We start from the raw sequence: 26699 nt of genomic DNA, 5'->3' as shown, positions 1-26699 counted from the left end.
TATGATATGTGGAATAATCAGGTATTTATTGGACCAACAGGAAATTTAGGCAAGATAGAGAGCTTGTAGAGAGTGTGCCTGCAAGTGGTGTCTTCTCTCCCAAATGTCTCTGGCTGCATTCACTGGGGCAGAAATTGATGTCCAGTATTATTTCTTCTAACTGAGCAATATCATCTCTGAACGTGCTAATTTTTGCTGCGTCTCTTTTACCTATCCAATAAATTTCCTGATACCCTGAGCTAAATGAAAAACTGCAAAAGGAAGAATTTTGAAGCCTGTTGAAAAATAACATTTGTCTGTTAGGTAGAAAACTAACATGGGAAGATTATCCTTCAGGTTCTGGATGGAAAGATTTTTACACCGAGCCCTCCACTTACAGGAAGAACAATCTAAGCAGTAATCTGATGAAGCATAGGATGATCATGAAATCCATGTTTTCTCTGTCCATCCTTTGTGAAGAGCATAGTAAAGTAGTGTGTGTTCCATGTGCTTACTGGGCTGGGTGCTGTAGGCAAAGCAAGGAAAGTGGAACCAGTTGATGTGGGAGCTGCTTACCCAGCTCTAAGCATGGGGAGCACTTACACGTTTATGAGGTGGATGATTTGGACGCTTTGAGGACTTTGCAGTCAAGAAATTCAGCACTAGTAGATTTTAAGTAATCTCCTACTTTTAACCCAAATTAAGCAGAGTCTTAGGATCTCTATTTTGGACTTGCCTTTTATGGTATTCTGTAAGATATAGGACTAACTTCTGCTACCTCCAGGTTCCTGTAGCCACATAGACACATCCCAATTCTATATGATGTTGGCTGTCTCCTCCACATGGAAATTGTCACCATCAGAAAAGCTACGATGCTTTGGACTGCAGCACAGCTGCCAACATAGCTACTACAAGAATAACAAATGGGTTGTACATCTATCACTGATATATCACTGCTGTCAGCTAATTTGAGAATAACCTTACTCAAGATTAAAATGTGAAAATAATGTAAGACAATGCTATAATTTGATTAATTATACAGTATGAAAAATGAGTGCTTGGAATATATTCAGCAAATTCGAGTATTCAGGAAATAATTACTGTGGTGAAAATCTACTAAGCTCAGCAGTGCTTTAGTAAGGCCTTGAACCTGCAGTCCTTATTAAGTAGTGTGAAACTCCGTTTGTATCATGTTTTATAAAATAGGGAGATGTTTATTGTTATAAATGCCAAAGCAGATATCAAGAAAGCTGTGAAAGAAGATTTGTATTAATCTGTGTTGAGAAATAGTCAGGTTTTTTTCAGTAGGAAAAAAATACCCTTATTGTTTTAAATTTGGCGAATATGCTGGTTTAGCTTAATTATAAAATATCATCTGTCTTTTTGGAACAACATTTCCATTAGTTTTCAATATATAAATCAGTGTACTCTTATTTTGCTGAATTTTCAAACTAAAAGAGCAACAGTTCTAGTAACTGAAATTTTGGTTATTTTTAGGATACCGCCTTTAAAATATATTTGTGAACATACAAGGTTTGGCATGAGTTTAAAGCATATTCAAATACACTATAAATATGAATGTAAGTGCAAATACAAAACCAATATTAGATAAATCTAATATAATAGAATTTCTTAAACAGCTTTTTGTTTAAACTAGATGAACTCGGAACCTGAAGCAGCAATTTTAAAGAGAGGAAGAAGTAAAATTTATTCAATGTAGCTGCTGTCCCATTAAAAACCAAGGGAAAAGTGAGCACTTTGTACCTGAATATTGAGGGTTTTATTCCCTGCTGATTACCCTGCTCAGAACTGATACAGCTTTAAAGTCGCTAGAACTGCTATCCAATACAATTTGTGTATCATAGTAATAACTCTACTGTTTTTATTAAATTATTATGTTTACGCTCGTTCTCAGATGAATAGCCCTTAAGACTGGTCTTTCTCTCATGGGGGTGACTGGATGGCTGATTTATAGAATTGTTCTTTTTTTTAACTTTCCAAAATTATTGAAAGATTATGTATTAATTAAAAAACTATGTATTTCTTAGAACAATACAAATTACAAAATTCTTTAGATTGAGGAAAATAGATATTTCCTCTATGTTTACTAGGCTTGCTTTGCTGTCTTTCAGGGATTTAAGGCAAAATCACAAGAATGGGAGAAGAATGGGACAAACTGTGTAAATAACCCTGTTTGTGTAGATATGCAACAAAAATTATTGCCCGAGAAATGCAATTTATTTCAGGTAAAATTCTGACCTTCCCACTCTAGGAAGAAAATTAACTCTTTGCTCAACTAGAGCTTACTTTAACTTAATTTTTGACAACTAAGCTTACAGTGAATCTTAAAATGCATGTCTGTATTGGTAGTGAATATATGGTAAGGCAGAATCATACTGGAAGACGTTAAAATAACATGCAGTTATTTTAATTTTGTTTTTCTCATGAATAGGAGAAAATGAATAAGGATCATGTCAGAAATGTTAATATTTCTAAAAAAAACCCCAAACAATTACAAAAACCACTGAATGTTCCTTTTTACTTGTTAAGCATATTATAGATATACTTTTCCATGTTATTTGCTAATATGCAGTTAATTTGACAATTTATTAAAAAGTATCTTACCAAGTAAATAGTGCATGCCATTAAGGTGTTGACACAAATATAAAGTTCCTTCAAATCTGATAGCCTTCTTCTTTTTGAAGATCGTAAATATACAGTAGTATCATTTATACAGAAAAATGAATTTTCATATGCTACTCCAGAATCACTCTTGGAGTTGTTTGTTGGATCACTTAGCCTTTTTTTTCATATTTTTCAGTCTTCTAGTTACTATGCTGTTCCTTGGTTGACTATTGATACTGCATATTTTAATTTTTTTTAATTCCTTATAATCCAGAAAAAATGTTATTTAATGATGTCATGATGACCTATCCTTCTCTACAAAAAAAACCCAGAAAATAGAAAATAACTGTCAGATTGACTGTGCCACAAGACAGCTTGAAGATTAAGTAAGGGGAAGCCAATTATGTTGCTCACTGGTAATTCCCTTTTCCACTGTTACTAAGCTCATTGGATCTTAATCTAGTGAAACACTTTCTTAACAATTCCTATGAGACTCTTTACACATATCCAGAGTTTCCAAGGATGACAGTTATGTTTTGGGTTTAGCTGCGGAGAGCATTATATTCCAGCAATTTAACTTCCATACAAATGTCTTAAAAAGCAAGTCTTTGACTAGAAAAACTATTGACTGATGACATGTTGATTGTACAGTTAGACAAGTCAAAATAGAGTACTGAGGATGATGATTCACATTTTTCTGTTGAAACTTTCATTGCCACCAGTGAACTTGCTTTGAAGACAATTTCCTTCACAGCTGTAATATAGCACCAACTATTTTTTAAAATCCAAGTCTGATGGACTGTTACCCCTTGGCTGTTTCAAAAGTGTTAATTGTTCCTGCACCTTTGCCTCAAATTCGTCTTTCATGACATCTTTGATTTCCAATTGGAATCTTGCACTATATTTTTCACTTGGATATATCAGAGCCCATAACTTGGATGTAAAAGGGACCTTAATTTTTTATCTATAGAAATGAAACTTAACCTGCACTTTTGGGTTTTTTTGCTTTTTATTTGATATGCATCCAGTGGTCCATTCTGCTTAGGTTCTCAGCCAACACAAATTATGGGGACATAGTCAATAACATCAAAAACTGTTTAAAGTATGACTTTTTGCAGTCCTTGTCAGTGAAATATGGTATTTTTAACCCTATTTATTTTTACTTTATATTTTCTTGCCCAACTTGTTCTCGGCACATGATATATGATTTCCAGGTCATATTTTGTTGTCATTTTTCAAGTAATTCTCAGTCTTTGAAAGATTAGTGCTGCTTGTTAATCTCCCAGTAGTGGCATTCATGTGGATAATTTTTTAAACAGCAAAAACAGTTGCCATAGTAATTACGCTTCTTCACGATGCCTGTGGATTCAGAAATACTGGCAATACCAATTTTCTGAAGTTTTGTGTTTAGGATTTTAATTGGTACAAGAAGCTGCATGGGGTGTAGGACTCTGCCAAATGTACGAATGATTCTTTCCCAAGTTTAAGGATAATGATCTAAAAGAAGTGCAGTTCCTGTAGTAACTGAGGTGTTTGTGCATGACCTATGTAATGGTAGCCCTCTAGTCAAAGGTTAATATCTATCCTGAGGCACACACACACAGAGCTCCCACTGAGTTCAATGAATCAAAGAGGAACATTTCTCTCAAATTATTTCTCACAGGTAACTGCTTTGAGTAGGTCATCATAATCACCTTTTTCACATTTGAGGCTCATTAACATTAAGTATTAGGAAAATACACAGCACAGGAGGAAAAAAATCCTTGAAAAACTCCTGTGCCCTTGAAGGTTTTTGGAACTTTTTTTTTTTAAGAGCAAGTAATTAAAACTGTTTGAATTGTGTCATCTTTTCTAAGCAAATCCAAGTGAAGACAGGAATAGCCTTATGATTTTAGTAGTAACTATTTCATCCAAGCAATTTACATGCAATTATTGAGTTTAATTTAAAATATTTTCTTGTTTTATAGAAGCAGAGCCAGAATTATCAACTCCAAATATGCAATAAGAAACAAAACCAAGAAGAGCTAATTACCTATACCCAGCCCAAAAGTGAAAACGATGATTCGATTATTGAAAAGCTAAAGGCAATTGTGAATGAAATAGCAAGGAACAAGAATACACTGGTAGAGGAAAACATGAAACTCCGTGAGGATCTAAAACTGTACCAAAATCAGTGCCAGGTAGTAATGGTTTTTATGATGACTGTGGAATTAATGTTGGAAAATCAGGATGAGATGCCTGCATAAATATACATTAGGTGTATTCTGTGCATGAACACAGAATAATCTGGGAGCAGTATGGGTTGGGTATTTTAGTAAAACAGAAATAAGTTTTAATTGTAGCAATGTCTTTTTTTTTTTTTCCTCTTGTCTGGGTATCTAGGGTTTTATAACTCTCCTATATCCATAGCATCTACATGAACTTTCCCTAGTTTGGTTCCTTGTATATAAATGACTTCTGTGAAATCTCTTTATCTGATTTACACCTTGTTGTTCGTTGTGCCATATAACTAGTAAATAAGTATATACAAAAATGTATATTTTGGTTTTTTTTGAAAGGAGATTATGCAGCCAGTGTAAAAATTTTTTTCAGTTTCTGGCTACTGTAAATAACCATCAGGTTTTATCCCTAGTTCACTGTTTTTCTGCATAGCAGTGTTCTATGAAGACAGCCATTTGCTCCACTTCTTTTGGTCATGGCATAGGAGTTTTGACAAGATTGAGATAATACAATACCTTTACAACCTTTTTTATTATCTGTGTTTGAAACATATCAGGAATGAGATTCTTGTTGATATTTTTTTCTGGTGACATATACCAGTTATGCTTTTGCTTATCTGTTTAAGCACTTCTAGGTTCAATATTATACTGAATGGTGTGTAGTAACTTCAAGTCTTTTGGGAGAAAGATTTGTTTCTGTTTACAGATAGTCTTGCAGAGTGCTAACATACTTTATAGGAGTTAGCATATATGTGGCAGAGGTTAATTTCAGATTGTGTTGTCAGGTGTTGTCAGAAGAGCCAAGTTTATACACACCATTTGCACATTAGTTTACTGAGCCTTTTGCCTGTATACAACTTATCAGTGCGCAAGCAAAACTTCTGTTTTTGGGCCTGTTAAAAAGGCTGCCATCAAAAGCAGTGGAACAAGAATATGCAGTGGAACAAATCAGGGCAGTCAGAGCAAGTGGATACAAGCTGTATGATGGAGAGTTTGTGCTGTCGCCTTGGAGAAAATCTTCAAGCAGGAAGAATTTTGGAATCATGTATTCAAGAGAGTACAGGAGCTGTAGGAAGCTTGAAGACACTTTACGTAGAAGTGGAGCTGGATGTACATAACAGTGTCATCTGAAGGGCATAAAGTTGCAGAATAACTGTGTGGTGGTGTGGAATGCTGTTATGTTAGTTAGAAAAGCTGCATTTGGAAATAGCTGCATAAGGGAAACACTGATGCCAATGTTTGATGAAAAGGAGTAGCTCAGAGAAAATATTTTTTTAGGAATGTCTGTATGAGAAAGAAGAAATTACAAGGCCTGTTGTCAGCCAGAAAAAGAGAATTAGGTGGAAGATGGCAACTGGACATGATATGGGTAAAGAAGGAAGGAGCAGATGGGAATCTTGGTGTGGAGAGCTCTGATGGCAATGAAAGCAAGAACTGCTGAGCCTCATATATTCCTCTATGCCTATGATCATTTCAGTGTGCTTCTAATTGATTCACTTATACTATTAATTAGCAAATAATAAAGTGAAATGAATGGAAGAGCAGTTTGTTGACTTTACAGAAAACGCAAAGTTCAAAAGATCTAAATGGAGACTGCAGTCTGTTTCTCTACCCTGTGAATTACCTGACAAACTTATCTGCAGCCATAACATGAGAGGTAACCTGAAAATATCACACAAGGGGCTTGGTTCTTGAAAAGTCAGCATTAGGTCAGCTGCTGGATACTACTTTATGTAAGAATACACCCTATAATTTTATTTCAAAGGTTGAATGGTGTATTTGGTTTGTGATGGGAAAGTAATGGGGGACTCCAGGGATGCCTCTGTGAGAAGGTACTGGAAGCTTCCCCCGTGTCTGACAGAGCCAATGCCAGCTGGTTCCATGATGGGCCCACTGCTGGGCAAGGCTGAGCCCAACAGCAGTGGTGGTGGCCCCTTGGGTTAATGTATTTAAGAGGAGGGGAAAAAAAGCCCTGTGCAGTGGGGTGAGAAGAGTGAGAACATATCACCAGAACAGCCCTACAGACACCAAGGACAGTACAGAAGGAGGGGCAGGAGGTGCTCCAGGCACCAGAGCAGAGTTTCCCCTGCAGCCCGTGGGGCAGCCCATGGTGAGGCAGCTGTGCCCCTGCAGTCCATGGGGGTCCATGGAGAGCAGAGATCTTCCTGTAGCTCCTGAAGGGACCAGAGCAGGGGAATGTCTGAAGGAGGCCGTGGGAAGGCTGTGCTGGAGCAAGCTCATGACAAGACCTGTGGCCCTGTGGAGAGGGGAGCCCACACTGGTTCAGGTTTGCCGTCAGGACTTGTGACCCCACTGGGGGCCCACACTGGAGCAGCCTGTTCCTGAAGGACTGTAGCCCATAGAATGAAGCCACACTGGAAGAGGTAATGAAGAACTTCAGCCTATGGGAAGGACTCACCATGAGTAAGTTCATGGAGGACAATTTTCCATGGAGGGGACCCACAGTGGAGCTGGAAAAGAGTGTGAGGAGTCCCCCTGAGAAGGAAGAAGCATTGGAGACAAGGTGTGATGAACTGACTGCAGCCCCCATTCCTCATACCCCTACAGCACTGGAGGGGAGGAGGTAGAGAACTGAGGACTGAAGTTGAGCTTGGGAGGAAAGGAGGCATGAGGAGAAGATGTTCTAAGATTTAGTTTTTATTTCTCATTAACCTGGTCTAATTGGATTAGCAATAAATTAATTTGAGGTGAGTCTGTTCTCCCTTGACAGTAACTGGTGAATGATTTCTCCCTGTCATTATCTCCAGAAACAAACGAAGAGCATTTCTCTTGTTTCTCTGCCCTGTCCAGCTGGGAAAGGTAGTGACAGTGTGGCTGTGGTGGGTTCCTGGCATCCAGTCAGAGACAACCCACCACAAACTGCTTTGAGGAGAATTAGGACAAGAGCTGATCAGGAAATTTTTGGTACTTTGTTTTGATTGGCAAGCTAGTAGAAGCAAAACTTTTCAAATAAAGAAAGAAAATATTTAATGATTTTTTCAACTTGAAATAGACTCTTTATATGAGCTATTTCCAAAAAAAATCCTAAAGTTTTCCTCTTCAAAGTTAATTTTCATTTTAACCACATGCAGCAGATATTTTCTAGAATAATATGTGATGCATATCTATTTTTTTTAACTGATATGTGAAACTGTGAAACTTTTGACCTGAAGTTCTGTTTCAATTATTATTGCAGCTGCTGCTGTGGCTGCTGTTGTTCCTGCTACTATTTTAATTCACAAGAAAATACAATTTATGTAAATATGTGTGCTGACTGCAGTCTATCACAGAAAATATGACTTCTGCCATACAATTGTGTGAAATTCATTTCCCTTATCCACCCCAGAATGAAGTCATAGGAGTAACCATCTCCTAAGTTCATATGTTATAAAACAGCTGCGACTGTTTCTGGAATGTTGGTGTGGACCCATGAAGATGAGAATAAGCAAGTCTTACCAATAACTTTAACAATTTAATCTTTATTTCACTTGAATATACCCAGAATTGCATTTTGGTGTTTACAAAAGCTCTCTTGGTCTTAATGTAACGAAGGATAAGATGAATGAGTCCATATATGCGTCCCACCACTAAAAAACCTCAAAAAATACAAAAGCACTTCATATCTGTCTTCAGCAACCCTTTCAGCCAGAGGAAGACCACAGGCTTCTTGGGAGGAGGGTCATTCTAATAGGAGCCTCTAAGGGAAATAAACCTTTGAAGTTCCTCCTTGCAGTGCAGTTTCTGGAATCCAGTTCTCTTTTGACATTTTAAAGGCTTTATTTTTGCTCTTAAAGATGGAAGCTATATTCAAATAAAATGAAGAAATTATGAAAAATGTGAATGTTTTTAGTGTAATAGTTTGAAAGGTAAAGGATCAATATCCTTGGAAAAATATATATTTTTTTTTTAATCTGAAACATGCTTTAGGATCTTAGGTGAGAAGCAATACATATTCTCTGGTTATTATTATTGCAAGCACTGATCGTTAATGTTACTTTTGTTATTTGTGGGTTATATTTCCAATTTCTTATATTTAGTATGTTTTCAGGATATTTTTGTGAAATTCTGATATTTTTCGGAATTAATGTTTTATCATGCCAACTGTAATATATGTCTTCAGGTTGCCTAACACACTATCAATCAGAAAAAAAAGATAAAACAGAATAAGGTTTGTCAAGTCCCTAAGAAAAATCTTTTTTTTGATTGTTTTAAAATTTTGTGATGTTCATTTAAATAAGCAATTAACTCTATGCAGATGGAACTAGTTTTTAAGAAGATTTATGCAGCCTTGTAGTTTCTAAAGTTTATAAATTTGGAAATGAAGAATGGAAGCCACTTATGGCACCAATTCTGGCATGTGAAACGTTCCAGGATGCAGAACCTGCTAAAACAAGCAAGCTATATATTTTAGATGCATTTAGTACAATAAAGAACTTCTGAATTATGTTTCCTATAATAATTTCAGAGGCAGATGCATTGGAACCTTGCAAGGGCTAAAGAATATTCAGAATCTGATTTTTAGATGAGAGGAACTGACATGGAAGCAATATGTTTTTCAGAAATTAAAATCATGTATGTACAGGTATTGAATGTGATGTGTTAAAAGTCAGCATTTTAAGCTGTCTAGTTTTATTTAACTGTTTGTGCATTTTCTTGTTTCTTTAGAACTTGGAGGCAGACATCTCAGACATGAGAAATGAGCTTCAGTCAAGGGATGGTCTCTGGAGAAGGATACAACTGGAATGCCAAAAGTTGTATACAGAATTATTGAAAATCAAAGAGTATAAAGATATACAGGAAATTCAAATAAAGTATGAATGGTGAAGACATATTTAAATTAACAAGTACTTCTGAGCTAATAACTTTTTTCTTACATTTGTTTTAAATTAAATCTGCTTGAAAAGATACTCTGGATTCAAATATCAGCTTCTAAATTTTAGGCTGGATGTTTTCATTGACAATTATATCAGACAATTTCAGGCAATAGATGCAGGCTCTGTTAAAAGGCTTTAATGATGCCTAGATTTTTACAAATCAATGCATTTCCAATATTTCTACCTATATCTTTACAGTTCTTCATTTTCTCAGCATTAAAACACTTGGAAACAATGCAACTAAAATTGTCCATAACCTCCTTTGAATAAAATCATCATGGTTTTATGCCTTATCTAATCTGCTGTAGCCATTTCAAATTATATGAAATACCGTTCTATAAGAGCTTTCAGGGGTCTTTCTACACATAGTTGTATTGTCCTTGATTCCTAGACATCTCCCAAAATCCAGCCTGGTTTAGGCCAAATGTTGGTTATGTTTGGGGGTATTTTTTCGTCAATAAGCAGGTGTTCTACAGTTTTACACTGTGGAGAGGATATTACAAGGTAAAGAGTATTGAATGTTCTGGTTGTTTCATGTTTTGTTTATTTCTTACTTAAAGGCATCAATCATCTCATGTTCAGCTTACTGAGCAACTAGAAAATAAAAACCCTGAGTTATTGCTATTTACAGAAAGTCAAGAACACCAAGAAGAAGAGCTGAACAAGGTATTTCATATCATTTCCAGATCTTAACTGCAGTATAGGATTTTTAGGAGAGAGTACTGAGCTAGGGTATGTGCATATACTGTAGAGAGCAGGAGGATGCATTGTAGGTTCTGGGGAGCATGAAGTTTTTTTATATGAAAAAGATTTTTTATATGGTTGCATTTAGTTGTATAGCTGTAAAACTGACATTCTGATTCAGCGCCTACCTACTCCATTGAAATAATGAAAGAGACCATGCCCACACATTATTGTGGTTCAGATAACACCATGCAACTAAGAAAGCCTCCAAAGCTCTGATTAATTGGTAACCTGTAAAGCTAAGCTGTAATTTGTAGGTGGTCTCAGAGGTAGGATATGCAAACAGATCAACTGATACAAGTCCCTTTGGCAGGTACTCACACAGGGCAGAGCTCAACCAGGTACCTGCTGCACAGTCCAGGGCAGAGCTCTCTCATTGGAACTGTGCATCACATTGTGTTGCACATTTCAGAGGTGCTGTGAGCAAGCAGCAGTGGCATGGCACTGTGGAACGGTGTATGGCTTGGCAGGCTGAAATACTTTGGAAGTAGAGGATGCTCAGAACTCGACTTACAAGCATGTTGTGGTTTTGCCAAGTAGCAATGTAAGCAAAATCACAGAATTGTTAGGGTTGGAAGGGTCCAATCACTCTGCCACCTAGTGCAGGTTACAGGAATGCTTGCCAAGTAGTCTTGAATGTCTTTCTTTGCATGCATCTGACTTGGGTTCATCAATTTTGGCATGACAGTCATGATGTAGCTCTTAGGTTTTTTGCATCTATATTTATTTTTTTATCATTCTAATATTTTTGTGCTGCTGGCATAAATAAGAATGGAATGCAGTCTGTTACTCATTGTGTATAGTACTGCAAAAAGTTGGTAAAATGACTTCAAAGGTTGTTATGCTGGTTTTTGTTGTTCTGTTTTTTATACTATTAAAAAAATGTCAGTACTAAATTGTTGGTTATAGTAGGAAGATTAGGAAAACAATTTTTGCTTTGATACTTTGCAGAACTCTGCACGGGAGGTATTGAAGAAAGTTTAATCTTAAATTTTTACATGTAATGGCAGGAAAAATTCTCATAAAATTATTTTCCATATATACCCTTTATTTCTAACATAGTTTCTTATGAAAGAACTTCTAGATTGATTTATTTATATTGCTCCTAAGTTAATTTAAGCTTCATCAAACTTTTTTAAAACCTAAGTGCAGTATAAATAAATCATACTTAAATTTATTGAATGGATATTTCCTTGGATATTCTTTACCATGAATTCTAATTCTATACATGATTTTTATTAGTTTCTCTTAAAAGGTTAATTGAGCTGTATTGTACTTTGTTCATTTCTAATATTAAATAGGCAAATGAAAGTACAAGAGAAGTGAAAAAATATGCAAAAATAAACAAAGCTCTGTCCACTGACTTCCAAAGACATTTTATTTTACAATTTTGGAATCTCTGATTCATTTAGAAGAGTTGGTATCTTGGAAGCAACAGCAGAAAAAGTCACTGATAAGTAGCAAGTGATGCAATCATATTTACTGCACAGCATTTTTTATTTTTGAAATGTATTTGCTACAGATAAGAAACCATGTTTATCGAGAGGAGCAGTCCCATTGCTCTGAGCAGGAAAGAATGAAGACAGAAATCTCTGACCTGACAGAGGAGCTTCATCAGAAGGAGATCACTATAGCAACTATCATGGAGAAAGCTAGTCTTCTGGAAAGACAGTTAAAAATGGAGTTAGAGACAAAACACAAATTGTTAACAAAACAGCAGGTATGCAAGTAGGCAAAAAGCAGCCCACATCATTTTACTCCACCATTGATAATGACATTCATTATCTGTGGAAAAAAAGACATTACATTTCTTGCTGTAGTTTTTATCAGTGGTGCTGTAATATCTGTGGACTATTACAAAAGCAGCCAAATTGATGCTGGAGCAAGAAATCACCGGTAAATGTCAACTGTACCTCCAAATAGAAATTCATTCTGACCCTCACATCTAGTTATGATTTTAATATGCAAAAGATGTTGAAAACTTCCAGTTTGTGCTTATTACATATGCTTTAAGTTTCTAATTTTTCCAATGTTTTCCAAAGCTTTTTGAAGAATGGTACAAATCTGCATAGAAAATTCTAGTAATTTTATAGCTGGAAACTGTAAGATACCAGAGGGGATTTTGATGGGATTTTTGTTCAAAAAAAAATTGTCAGCTTCATTACTTAGTTTGTAAAACAAAAGAACCATCATGTTTAGAGGTTTCTGGGTATCTCTGTGTTTTCTGAGAGGGTCACTACACGTGGAAAACTGATTTAAGTAATATTTTACTTTTGACAATAGTAAAGTTAGTGTTTGGGGAAAATGAGAGATATCTCCTGCTGTGTGGCACTCTTTACCAGGTATTTCTGTATCAATAAAAGAATAGATGTAATTTCTGGATGTCATGAATAGGATTTCATCTAGTTTCAGTGGCCTGTAAAATCTGTCCTCTTTCTGTGTAGTAACTGCATGTGAACTTGTTTTCCTAAGTCATTACTTCTTCCAAAAAGATAAATAAATTCATAGATATTGTATATCTTTTATACATGGTTTAGTACTTCTTCCTACTTTGGTATTGCTAGATTTAAAAATATTATAGTAAGTTTTGTAGTTACTAATGTACATTTTGTAAAATTAAGCTTAAATATATCTATATGCAGTGCTATCTCAGTTGAGAGTAATATTATTGTATTTAACTAAGATCTTAATCTTTTCCTAGTTGTTGGAATTCCATTACCAAGCTATCAAATCTGAAAACACACATCTAAAAGAAATGGTGGAAAACCAGGAGTGTGAAAGTTGCATGGTAAATTTTTTTAACCTATGAAGCATGCAGAATAGTTACTTATATTTATTGTAAATGTTGGTTAAGATCATGGCAGATTTAGAGATTTCTGGCTTGCATACATTAAATAAATAAATAAATAAATATCAGGTGTGCAACATAATCAAAACCAAGTGGTATTCACACACAGCCTGAATATGAGTATAGCTAAGAGTAATTTTTACCTTAATTGTATTAAACTATAAGTAAGTTAAATTTTTCAGTAACTGTCTAGACACAAAACAATTTCCAGGAGTTGTTTTGGTTTTTTTTGAGTGGTATCACTTATTTAAGTTTAAACAGTCATGATTCTCACAGACAAAAATATGCCCCTTTTTTAATATCTTACCCCTTTGTTCAGATGGCATTTAAATAGCAATGTAAAAAAACTGACACATTTTTCTCCCACCCAGCTTATTTTCAGAGTTTAGTATTTATATGTCTCCAAACAGTGGGGCTTTAAAATTTAATTAATAAAAAGTGTGCAGTAAGATTATCTAGAACTGTGGTTTATGAAGATATAATAAATAGTATATATGCTGTTATCCACAACAACCTTCAAAAGATCCCCTGCTTACAGAACGTCTGCAGTTACTGTATCACTAAAAAAAAATCCCACTGGAATGTTGTTTGGAAATACCAATGTAAATACATTTTGGGGGATTTGTAGCCTGTGAATTGTCATGAAAGAATGTTACATTTACCCAGGCCCTTAAAACAGCATGGATGTCTATTCCGGCTTCCTGCTGGGCGGGTTTGCCCCCAAGCAGGCAGCACGGGCCGGATAGCTCAGTCCTTTGGGAACAGACTGTCCGAGTACCCATGCCACTCTTAGCTGCAGGCAACCTTGGCAAGCTTAAGGGCTATCAGCTCTTGAGTGATTTATCAGCTCTTCTATGATTTCAGCCCTTTGTTTGCTAAGACACCCAGGCTGGCTGGTTAGCAGACACGAGAGAGGAGAGGACTCGTCCTGGAGTTCCACAGTGATGGTTTTGTTGGGGGGTCTGTGAAGGGTTCCAGCGATGGCTCTTCTGGCCAGAATGTGCTAAAGCAGCCCATTATTTAGGGCTAGAGGGGATCAGAAGTTGTCCAATAGCAGGGGTTAAGGAGAAGTGACCTGTGGGGTCGCAGAGAGATAAACTGGGGTCTGAAAGGCAGAAGAGAGAGGCGTCTGGCTTTTTCACCATGACTTGGCATTTCCTCTCTAGGCCTCAGCCCTCCACAGAGCTTTAGCAGGGCCTGTGCCTGCTACAGATGTGCATCAGTGATGTCTCACCTACACACACATACACACAATTATGGATATCTGTGTGTGCATATTAGATATATTATTGTGCAAGCATAAATGGATGTGTGTATGCATGTCTAACTCTTCTCTGCAGTGACACTTTTCTTGAAGATTGAGAGGAGCTGTCTGACAAGGGTCCTTGGAGACATCACATGTTTGTAATATTTTAACAGTAAAATCTAGTTACTACATATACCAAGGTCAATACATGTTTCAGTAGATTTGTAGACTTAAAAATTCTTTGCTGCTTTACTAAGGTATTGTGAGGATCTAATTAGAGATTGTGATATATTTGATATTAAGATTCCAGGGATTGGAGAGATTTTTATGGACATGTTTGTGCTGTATAGTGCAGCGCTACACAGACCTCTGAGACCAGTGCCGGCCTAAGTCAGTATGGTGTAATGCACCATCAGGCAGGGTTTCTTTCAGGGTTTAGATGTCCAAAGCAATGTAGCTGGGCCAGTTCACTTTTGGGGTTCATGCCATAATAACTTTACTGCTGATTCTAGAGCTATTAGTGGTAGCATGACTTAGTGCTCTCCTTCTCCCTCGGTTCTGCCACTCCTCCCACTCCTTCCACTTGTGAGACATAGCTGAGCCCCTGCTCCCCCATAGTTGCACAAAATATTAAATTTTATTATACCTTCTGGCATTTCCATGCCAGCTTGGCTCATAAATTCACCCTAAAACTGAGGAAGGTGAGGTTCACAGGAAGAGATGGCATCAAATCAGTGCTAGGAATAGACAAGTTTTCAAATGCATGAGCACAGTTGTGCCAGCAGTGTACAAAGAACCAAACCTGAAATGAGTTACTGAGTTCCAAGAGAATAAGGTAAATCTGGGAATATATGAAAGCACAACTTCATGAAATGCAAGGGGTTTTAGTCTTTTGTGTGTAATCTGATAAACCTTTTGAAAATTTCCTGGTGATGACAGTATACTGGTTTTGCAAACATATTACACAATGCAATGCAGTACTCTGCAGAGAGATAGTTCCAAAATAGCTGGCTCAGGTGTGCAGCACAGGCTTTGTGGATTAGTGATAAAAAAAAAGGAACAGAGTATCCTGGCTAGACAACTTCCAGAGCTAATCTCCATCTTCCCTTCTTGATATCCTAGTGGATGGGGGTATTTAGCCCCTGATCACAGTGCACCTGTGGCTTGCACTTTCAGTATTTTGCCTTGCACACCGCGTGGGCTAACCCAGCTGAGAAGCAGGGTTTAGTGACAAGGACAGAGAGCACTGGGCTGATGTGGCTTTACTCACTGCTTCTGAAACTGAAGGTGACTGTCTCAACGCACATATTAAATTGTGCCTGTACACATACTCTGTATCTAGTGTAGTAATGAACTCCTATAATTTTACTTGTTATTTTTGGAGGAATTGTTACTGGAGGGAGCAATACAGTCTGCAGCTATAGCTGTTATGGTTGCTTTTATGTCATCAGTTTTACAAAGCAAGCGATAAATTTACAACAAGAATATTTTGAATGCGTGTTTGCTGAGAAATTTTAATTTGTTTTATTGTGTTATGGAGGCTGTTATCCCTTCTTTTCCATTTATCTACTGTGATTTTTTTTTTCTGGAGGCAATTCTCTTGGTTTGCCCCCCTAAATGTTGCATGATTATATATGGTAGCTAGGTCTTTTCTTTAGCATAGAACATTGTTTTGTGTTTGCTTGTTAAAAATATACCCATTTACTGTGGAAAAAATAACTACTTAATGATGGTATTATCTCCTTTCACAGTGTATAGATTTATGTAACAAAGAACATGGAAATTTCACAGCTTCTGTTCACAAAATGAAACATGAGAATTTAAGACTACAAAATAGCCTTGTTAAACCACAAAATGACACAGAAACATCGATGCTGAGTTGCATGGATACATACAGAGAAACAGAGCACTGCTGCCAAACGCATTCAAATATGCAAGAAAAGGAAGAGAGGTAATATTTAGATTGTACACATTTATCAAACTTCTTGTAAGTGTTTTGGAAAGTCTGACTGGGCCAAACTGTCAAGTTTTTGCTGTTTCTGTTCATTCAGAACTCCCACCAATATATCTATCAAATCTAGTTAGTATGTTTGTAAGAACTTCCTACATTTTTCTGGATGGCTAATGGAAATTGGCAATAAATGAAGTCCCAGAAATGTTTCATATCTGTTTTAGTATTTAGCACATGAAACTTTGCAAACTTTTTATGTGCTGCTCAAGCTATTCTTAGTTCCAGGTTTTGCAAGATATAGCAGACTGTATTTTTACTACCAAATAAAAACAAGACAAGGCAAGGCTAGAAAAATCAACATGAGTGGTAAACTTCTCAACAGGAGGTTTTCTTAATAAGCAGCTTGAACTATAGGCCCTGCTGAAAAGCTTTGTGTCCTCCAGTTTCATTTGTTGGAAGTTTCATTAAATGTATTTTAATGCCTTGTCTGGTTTCAGTGTTCTTAGGTGACCTGATTTTTAACAGAAATGTAATTTCAGATGCTCTAAGTCATTACTACAATAAACTCCTTGTTAGTGAAAAATAATGAGAATATTCAGACTCATAGAAAGCATTGTAGTGATGACTTTCTTCTTATTTCCCTGTATTCAGTGAGCCATTGAATTACCTTCAAACATATTATGATCATGGCATTGCAATTAAAAAAAAAATAAGCACCCTGCTAAACAGTATTTCACAGTACAGAAAAATAAAATTAATAGGAAACTAAATATATTGATTATTTGTAATAAAGAACTGACATGATAGCACTAACATGAAATAGTTCTGTGAAGTAAAGTTGAAATAGTTGGAGACAAAATTGAACATGTTAAGATTTCAAACTCATTCTTTTAAGTTTTGGCAAAATTTAAAAATATTTTCTTTCTGCAAAATAGAGCGGCATCCCAGTAAATGTAGCTCCATTTTTGCCTAAAATTTTTTTTTAAGAGTGATATTTTGTGTTGGAGATAGCATTCATGGGTATATAAAAAGAAATAGATATATGTATTGATATATTTATATTTTTATATATATATATATATATATATATGCATATACATAATGCATGAATATATATACACACAGATACACCTATCTTTGGAAGTGGCAGGTATGGCTGATTTCCTATGAAGTTTGAAATTATGTTGAAGATGTTGCTGAAACAAATACTTGTAAATCAAGATACAGATTATTCTGCACCAGTAGGTCTCATAACTTCACAAAATTGGTCAGTGCCATGTTTGCTCATGCTTCAACTCCTCTAAAGTGATGAAAAAATAAGATTTTTTTTCCCCATCTTCTCAGGATTTACACTTGCTGTACATAAGAGACCGTGAAATTTAATGTATGAGAACATAAATATTTGATACAATAGAATTATGCATGTAATTTGCAGGACTGTGATTTCATAGCTGTTGGAAGATCAATCAAAACTGTGAGAGAGACACCTGTGAGAGTTGACCTTTCTCACAACAGAAATCTCAGCCAGACTACTGAACACAATATAAATTATTATTATTATTATTATTATTATTGTAGTTAATATGATGAAAGAGAAATATTGAGCCTAGATTTCAGGATCTAAATAATTCATGACAATTCCTAAATGTAAAGCTATTCAGATAAATAAATACACAGATTTTAAAATCTGGAAATTTGACATGTACTATGTATGCACATCACCTAGCCAGTGTTTTTATGACTGGGCCCTCTCTATACTATCAGTTCTCTTCCCAAGTGGGAAACTACCTCAGAATTTTTCCAGAAAACTAAAATTAAATTTTTGACCATCAGATGTATGGAGATAAACTAGGAAATTGATGTTGGTTAAGTTAATCTGGGGTATGTTTATTTTATTCTGAGCATAAACCGTGTTATTTCTGGTTTAATTTGCAGTTCTGTTTCCATGGTAATTATGGCACTGGAGAAAGGGCACAAAAGACTTTTTTAATATGGTAAAAAATTAGAAAACATGGTGTTTGTGCAAGGGATAGGTGTATATTCTACCATATTTTTCAGTTGTGTCTCAGTCAGTACTGGAATCCTGGGCACAGGCACCATAATGTCTTAGGTAGGAGACCTCTAGAGAAAACACAGGAAATTGCATGAAGTTATACTGGCATTCCAAAAAAGCAGCATAATTTCTTCCTTCTTTCAGTATACAGTGAATTTTTAAATATTAGAAAGTACGATATGCAGAAATAGCGTCTTTTTGCTAAAAAAGGACTGGGCCCACACTCTACCAATAACCACCTTAATTAATTACTGTTTTCTTATGTAATTATCTTACTTCTAATTGCCATTTACATAAGCTTTTCCCACTCTCAAGATTTCAATCCGTTACTTAGACCTTGACCATAAGCAGTTGATTTAAATTTGGGTGTGGTCAAAGACGACTCTCTGATGAAGCTGATCTGTTCAGTTTGTTTCTTCCAAAATTAAAACATGCCTGTGAGTTCCAAAATGAAAAGCTATTTATTTAGCACAAAAATATGCACAAAATAGGTTACTGATCAAGCCAAAGCACACTTTCATCATGTGGGAAAGTGAAGGGTGAATTCTAAGACTTGATGCCTGCTAAGGTAGCTGGGGATAACTTAATGGATGTGTGTTTACAGTGAGTATCTGTGTTCAGGAGGTTTTTGGAGATCATACAACTCTTAGTCACACCACTGTATCAGTTACTGCAATAGATAAAGTGCAAGCAGTGAACACAATTCTTAAGGAAAAGGCTTTTTATCCATTTTAAAATCAAGCTAGCCATTATACTTGCCAGGTAAAAGCAACAACACAAATTCTTGAAGACATTCTGGCCATTAAAGATCTGTAGTTTTCTTTCTCAACACTGGTCATGTCAGCCAGCAAAGCTGAGTAAGGAATTTGGAGTTTTTGCATCACTGAAGTCATTGACCACACAGGCACCAGGCAGATTTTATGTATGAGTCAGGAAAACTAGTTCCTGTTTAAATTTCCTTTGTGAGAACACTGTTCTTTCACTGCTTGTCCCCTATGTCACCATGTCAACAGCAATATTATTTGTGTAGCATGTGTACATGTTAAATACACTATGACTAATCCCAACAAAAGCATAAGTTGTTCAGCTGCAGTAATAGTGCATTTGCATTGGTAGTGTTAACAAATGGACAGCTTTTCACAAATTTGCAGATTGTTTTTAAAGTAGATCTATGTTGTTAGATATTATTTTGCACATGAACTGGTAGAAGTTTGAACCACAACTGTGGAAACCATCCCAGTAAAGGCCCAGTATCCCTATCAAAGCACCTCAATGTAAGTGTCACGTTTTTCCAAAATACCAAGCAGCCCCAGCAACACTATGGATTACACTAGGAATGGGAGAATGGGAGTTCCTTTTAAAAAATTGGTCCTTTTAATTTTTTTTTTACTTTTAGGGGGGGAGGGGAGGTGCGGTACCTGGTTTTCTTATCTAAAGGTTACCATAACCCAAGTCAAGTAGGCACTCAAGTCTGAAAATTCTGTTCTTAGAGGAATTATAACACAAGAGTAATAATTTTTATTAAATACATAAAGAAGCAGTTCTGGAGGAAAAAAAAAGAACACAGATCACATAGACTTTACTATGGGTTTAGAGAGAAAATTACTTCCAAAAAGGTCAGAACATGAGATTTAAAAAAAAAAAAACAACCAACCTGTGATTTTATTATTCATGCCATCTATCTTCAGTTGTGGCAGGCTTTTTTTCACAGTGGCCTTCATCCAAACCATAGATGCAATGGACTTTAAAATAGGGAGAAAAATAAAGAAAAAAGGTATTCTCCTGTGCCCAAAGAGCAGAGTATATTTATGTAAAGAAAAGCATGAAAGAAAGGAGAAAATTCTGCATCCATAAAGGTAAACATTTTAGGTGATTTAGAAAACTGGAAAGTTTGGTGAATAGTCTGAGAGAGTTTTAGGTTAGCATGTATAATAATACTATTATTATTAGAGTAAAAATAAAATTATAATAACAAATAATAATACAGTATCATGCATATAATTTGCTTTGCTGTAGCATTCAGATTATCTTAATCACAGCTTCTTTTATAATTAGAGAAAAAAATTATGTTCTTCATTAGTTCTCTGAGTTGTTCTGCACAGTCCATGTACTGAATACTCAGTTTCCTATTTTAGGGCTGTTGTGGTTTAACCTGGCAGGTAAACAGCACACAGTCACTTTCTCACTCCCCCACTCACAAGGAAAGAATTGGAATTAAAAAAAAGTAACATTCATGTGTTGAAATACAGTTTAATAGGACATAAAAAAAAGGTAGTAGTAATAATGAAAATTGACAATATTAGTAGCAGTAAGAAGTAGTAGTAGTAGTAGTAGTAGTAGTAGTAGTAGTAGTAGTAGTAGTAGTAGTAATAATAATAATAATAATAATAATAATAATAATAATAATAATAACAATAATAATAATAATAATGATATCATTAGAATATATGAAACAAGTGATGCCCAGTGATAACAGTGCAATTGCTTACCACCTGTAATGTGATGCCCAGGCAACCTTCCCCCAGCTTTTTCCATATGGTCTGGAATATCCCTGAGGTCAGCTGGGATCAGCTGTGTCCCCTCCTGACTCCCCCTGCCTCCTCTCATGTTGGGTGGAATGAGGAGCAGAAGAGGCCTTGGCTCTGTGTAAGCTCTGCTCAGCTGTGACTAAAACATCTCTGTGTTACCAACACTGTTTCCAGCACAGATCCAAAACACAGACCCATACTAACTACTGTGAAGAAAATCAACTCTGTCCCTGTAAAAACCAGCAGAAAGGCTTCTGTAAAAGCAGGTCCATCAAGGCTCCACAGCCACTCTCTCCCAATACCAAATATTTAAATTAAGATTAGAAAATTACGGTGTGATCTTAATGCAGAAAACACTGTCTTTTCCCTGCACTTGGCAAGTTCTTTTTATTTAAAAAGAAAAAAAAGTACTGACTAGCACTGCATACTCTTGAATATTTATTAAATTATATTTTAGTGGCAGAGAACATGCTCTTAAAAAGCTTTTATAGCTGCATTTCAAATTACTAGAGTGTTTTAGGGTATTTGCAATGATAGAATCTGTTCAAACTGCTATCATGTTTTAGTAGTTACTTCCCAAGATTAAAATTTCATCATAAGCACAGACCTCAATACAATGGAAATTTTTATCTCAGCTAGAAATACTGTAACGTAAAATTAATAGAATCTGAAATAAGTTTTTTTGCATGTTTTGGTATATAATACAAGGTATGATGCAATTAAAAATTAGTGTAATTTCACAGACATCTGGGCAAGTGAGTCTCAAAATTGTCTGCTTTTATCAATACAGTATCAGAATTGTTCAGTTAACTATTTTAGGAATGGCAGGAAAATGGCGTTCTTTTTTTTTAAGTTGCTATTAACCCTAATAATTTTTGCTTTATATAAATACAAATTATTAGAAATATGTACTTGCACATCAATTCTGATCACTGAGATACAAGAATTTTGGAAAATCATAATTATATGCTTTAAAATTATTTTTTAAGCTTGAAGATTTCATTTATTATTACAAGAACAAGTTATTGTACAATTTTTCAGAGAGTGCATTTTAAAAATCTAATAATTTTTTATATTAATCTCCAAAGTGTTACCATTAAATCAGTGGCAAAGTATCATTGCAGTAAAAGTGCAGAATCAAAGATTCCTGTACTATTTTTTGTTTAAGTATTTATTCTAAATTCTAGCCACTTGAACATAGTTGTTTAAGCTACTATCAGATCAAAATTGACTAATTATCCAACGACTAATAATAGTTTTTTTCTCTCCTCTTGCCCTTTCACATTTATTTCCTCTATTTGTGTGGCTGAATTCACTCTGGCTCTTAGACATGGCCAAGAGTGCTTGCATAGCTTTTTCCGCTGGAAAAAGGAATGGTAGCCATTAGCAAAGGATAGGTAACAAAGGTAAAAAAAAAAACTTAAGGAGAACTGACATCTTCAATGCCTGAGGTGAGTTTGTGTTTTAGCTCGTTCTGCCACAGTTATACCAACCAAGGCAAGGTTCCTCAACCTAAGCTCCACTGAAAGGGTTTAAATTAGGGTGGTTTAATTCACAGCTGAAGCAGACAGAGAAAACACACTGAGAGTTTTACAGTAACCTAGGTGGAAATTGCTAAATTGCTGCAATTTAGTAATGCTGAATCTTATGCCCATGCAACTTCATGCATGAAGCAGTTTGAACAGCTAAGTAATCAAAACTGTGTAAACAAGTCAAATGAAAAATCCTTGGCTTTGTTGTGATAGCTTAAGAGCTTTAACTGGGTTTCATATGTAGATTATTTTTCTTTTAGATCCTTCCAAAAAAAAGTTTCATGGGAAGTGGAATGTCAACAGACTGCTACGCTCGCTGCTGGTGGACATCACAGAGACTGCACTCCTGCTTTGTATGGCCAGTGCACTATCACTGGATCAAAAAGTGATAGCACTTTATCTTCTCATCCATTTCACAGAGGCCATGAAAAGAAAATAGATTATAAATCTCCATTACCACCAGTGGGGTATCCTTTGGGCCTTCCTGGGCCATTTCCTGATGCGTGCAGAACAGGCAGCTTTCAGAGCCCTGCTTACAGCACAGAAGAAATCAAATTATTGGTAAGTAACTATTCTCCTGTAACACATATATTCTCAAAAATCCATCCGTGGACCAAATGCAGCCTTGGAGGAGCCAAAAATTAGATCATCTTGTTGTCATTATTATTTATACAGCGCCAGCGCAGCAAAAATAGAAGTACCTTATCCTAAGAGAAATGCTGTTTTTCTGGAGATTAAACATCCCCTACTGAGCCATACCTCTGTTATAATAACAGTGGTGATAATTACCTGCCATTATGTGACTGTGAGAAAGATTTCTACATTTTATTGGCTTCTATATTGGGCCATTTTGCTTTGTATTGCCTATATAAGAGCACTCAGCTTCAAGTGTATTTCTATAATACCTGCAAACTTACTGCCTTAAGTGCTATTAGACAAATCAAGTTCCTATTTGATCTACATCTCTTTGATTGATGGATGAAATCAGAAAAATCATAGCAACTATTTTCCATATGTTAGCTATTGTATTTGAAAAGAAACAGAAATTTTAAGTGTTGTGATCCTTATTTTTCTTGAAGTGGAAGAAGAATAGGACAGCATTCTTTCTGTTTGTCTTCACAGTCTGGAGACTATCACCCTCCATGACAAGTGGGACAAATCCCACTTTACTTAGGACAACTTAAGAAAATCTTTCCATAATTATTTGGCTTTAGAGCTCCCTTTAAATTTGAGATTTATCCTCTTCCTTAGTATTTTCTCTTCTACCTCAGGCCTCCAATATGGGCCACTATTGTTTTGCATTTGACAATTAGCACTTTCCTGACCTCAAGCCACGAAACCATACCGTCAGTAAGCAGTGAAACTAAGAATGTCAGTGAGGAATGAGCTACAGGCCTCCCTCTGTCCAGCTGTGATGCATGGATCTTTGTAACCAGGAGATTCTCAGCTGCAGGGCTCTGGCTGAACCTGTAGAGGCAGAAGAGGGAAGACTTTCATCATTTATTAGGGGGGATTGACAGGCAATTGTACCTGCGGTTGTTGTACCCTGGTTCTGCTGTCCACTTCAGAAACAAATGCACAGCCTTCCCTATCCGAGATATGGCTGCTGCAGGACTGTCTCTACAGTCCAGAACCTCACTGTTGATAGGAGGAACCGTAATGATGGTGTGCTTGGGAAGCAGGGATTGCAGTGTAGCCCTTCACTGACTCTGTGTTCCCATCAGCTTTGTCCCAGCAGTCTGAGAACACTGAGAACTATGTAGTCCCAGGTGCTCGATCTCACTTCCATTTTATATTCTTATGTTTCACAGGAACTTTAAGTAAACAGCTTTTGGGTTCTTATGGCTTGAGTGTTTTCCTCTTTAAACTGTTAATCATGAAAAGAGTCATTTGGACTTTTCTAGATGAGTCTGATAAACACCAGTTCTTCTCTTTTTTGTCAGAAGTGTCAGACAAAGACACCAAATCACAAAGCTTCTGTTTCCAGACAGCTGGAAAAATGTCCCTTCTGACACACTTCTGCAAGATGCAGGGAAATTATTTCCCAGCTGGCACTCAGGCCAGGGTCAATACCAAGACTTTCCAGCTGGTGTGTGGGCAAACATATAACAAAACTATTAAGCAAGAGATATTTCTCATGCAGAGTCTAGGTTCAAATCAGTGGCATTGAAGCAGGTACAAGTTCAGACCACTGAAATTAAATAATCACTCAGGCTGACATTGGATACCACAGCTTTAGTGCAGAAATCATTCAACAGTCTATTACTCCAGAGTTCTGTGTTCAAATGCAAAGCTGTTCTATTGAGGAGAAGGAGGGGGGAAAATACACAATATGGTAAACCAGAGTTCTTTGACAGAGTTCTGAGGTCTTCAGGGGTATAGAACACAGGGACAGGACCCATGTGAAAACTCCAGTAGGTTCAAAACTTCAGAAAATTTTATAAGGCACTAGTTTTCTGAAGACTATTTGTAGCACAAATTGAAAACATAAAATTTCCAGGTGATGTCATGATACCTACCAAAATAACTCTTGATATTGAGGGAAGAGAGAAAACAGTCTGTAGGGCTTTAGACAGTGACTTACATCTCTCCTCCTGGTAAAGAATCTTCAGACACAGATTAGTAAATGTTCCACTGCAACCTCTGCCCTTTCACATTCTTACTTAGAGGTGACATGTATAGAAAGAGTCATTCTTGCCTTAGAATAAACTAGAAAGCTCAGCTGGGAATTCCCATAATCCCAAAAATTCTTGTTTCAAGGGTTTCCAAATCTAGGGAAATACTTTATCCTCTAAACAGTACTTTAGGCTGTGCTCTCTTTCTGAAATGAACAACTTCAGAAAATGATTGATTGATCTTTTAGTCAAAAGATCAGCCAATAAGTAGTTTCTCATGTTTCTCTTCAGATGATAGACAATTGTTTGTTCTGGCTTTAAGGCTTGGAAATACAAAACTTAGGCTGTAATAATTAAAATTTAAATTAGGCATTAGGAAATTTTCTAACATTAGTATGGGAACTTGCTTAATAAATAGATTGCAATGAAAAGTTTTGGAAATTCTACCCCTGGACATCATTAGGAATTATTTTGACAGTCTTGATCCTACCCTGAGGCATGCTGTAGTCCATGCCTCTCACTCTTAGGGATTACTATTTCTTAGCTATGTAGGCCCTCTAAAAATCTGCCTGTGTCACTCAGCAATTTTCTAGGCATCTCAAATTTAATTTTCATATATGAGCAGAAGCACATTTAAGACAGCACCTGCTGCCTAAGATGTATTGCAGTGTAGGGTTAGAGGAAAATGCTCCTAAAACATCCCAAATTTAGTCACTAGGAGACTAAAATTAGCCAGACCAATTTCTACTCTTGGTATTACATAATCTTTCCTGGAAAACAGACGCAGCTAAACATGAGAAGACTCTAACACTGGGGTTTGACTGCTCATGATTTGACCAGTAAACGTTAAAATGTCCCACGTGTTAAAGCTTTCTTGCTGCCCTGCTGAAGATGCATCCAAGAATGCTGAGACAATTCATGGGACAAGTGAGAGATTACCTCAATGGAAATTAATTAGGCAGTTCTGTCTCTCTCTCTTTGAGAGAGCTGGCTTCCTAAAGGGCTCCTCCCCAGCAATCCAGAATGAATTCTTAACCATTTTGGGTAGTTTTTATTTAAGGAGAAGACATACTTAGCACATACAGAAATATCCATCTCTGTAAGGTGCATTCCTTGCTTTCCAGCAAATGATGAGGCAGAAATGTGTTCCTCATTACTGGTATACACCAAAGAAATACAAGATCAGCTGGCACTGTAGAAATGAAAAAATAAGAGTCCTCCTTGCCTTATTACCCAAACAAGTTAGATGGAAAGCTTGTGATGAACCCATCCCTATCCAGTTTCAGTTAGAAACCCAAAAGACATAAAAGCAGCAATACATGAGAAAAAGAAATTCAAAACCAAGGACCATGAATCTTATCTGAGACATGGATTAAAGCCCTTTCTTTGTGGTTTTTCTTCCTCAGAGGCCAAAAGTAAAGACAATAAAGAACATAATAAAAAAACAGACCAGAGGCTTGGAACGCAAAATGCTGCTAACAAGGA

General features: G+C 36.2%; 1 protein-coding gene across 1 annotated transcript in view; it reads left to right on the top strand.

Moving 5' to 3' along the window:
- Positions 1–26699, top strand: part of DEUP1 (deuterosome assembly protein 1) — a gene marked incomplete at both ends in the record, with an annotated part of 40722 nt that overhangs the window by 11350 nt on the left and 2673 nt on the right. The window contains 8 exons of the mRNA XM_084226719.1: positions 2112–2225; positions 4572–4784; positions 9489–9634; positions 10258–10363; positions 11964–12161; positions 13143–13229; positions 16287–16486; positions 22860–23160. Of these exons, the coding sequence (XP_084082845.1) occupies positions 2112–2225; positions 4572–4784; positions 9489–9634; positions 10258–10363; positions 11964–12161; positions 13143–13229; positions 16287–16486; positions 22860–23160 (1365 nt within the window). The remainder of the gene's footprint in view (positions 1–2111; positions 2226–4571; positions 4785–9488; positions 9635–10257; positions 10364–11963; positions 12162–13142; positions 13230–16286; positions 16487–22859; positions 23161–26699) is intronic.

The sequence above is a fragment of the Fringilla coelebs genome (genome assembly GCF_963513975.1).
Source record: "Fringilla coelebs genome assembly, chromosome: 2".
Taxonomy (NCBI): Eukaryota; Metazoa; Chordata; class Aves; order Passeriformes; family Fringillidae; genus Fringilla; species Fringilla coelebs.
The sequence above is the reverse complement of the archived record's forward strand: the minus strand, read 5'-3'. Positions and strand labels throughout refer to the sequence as shown.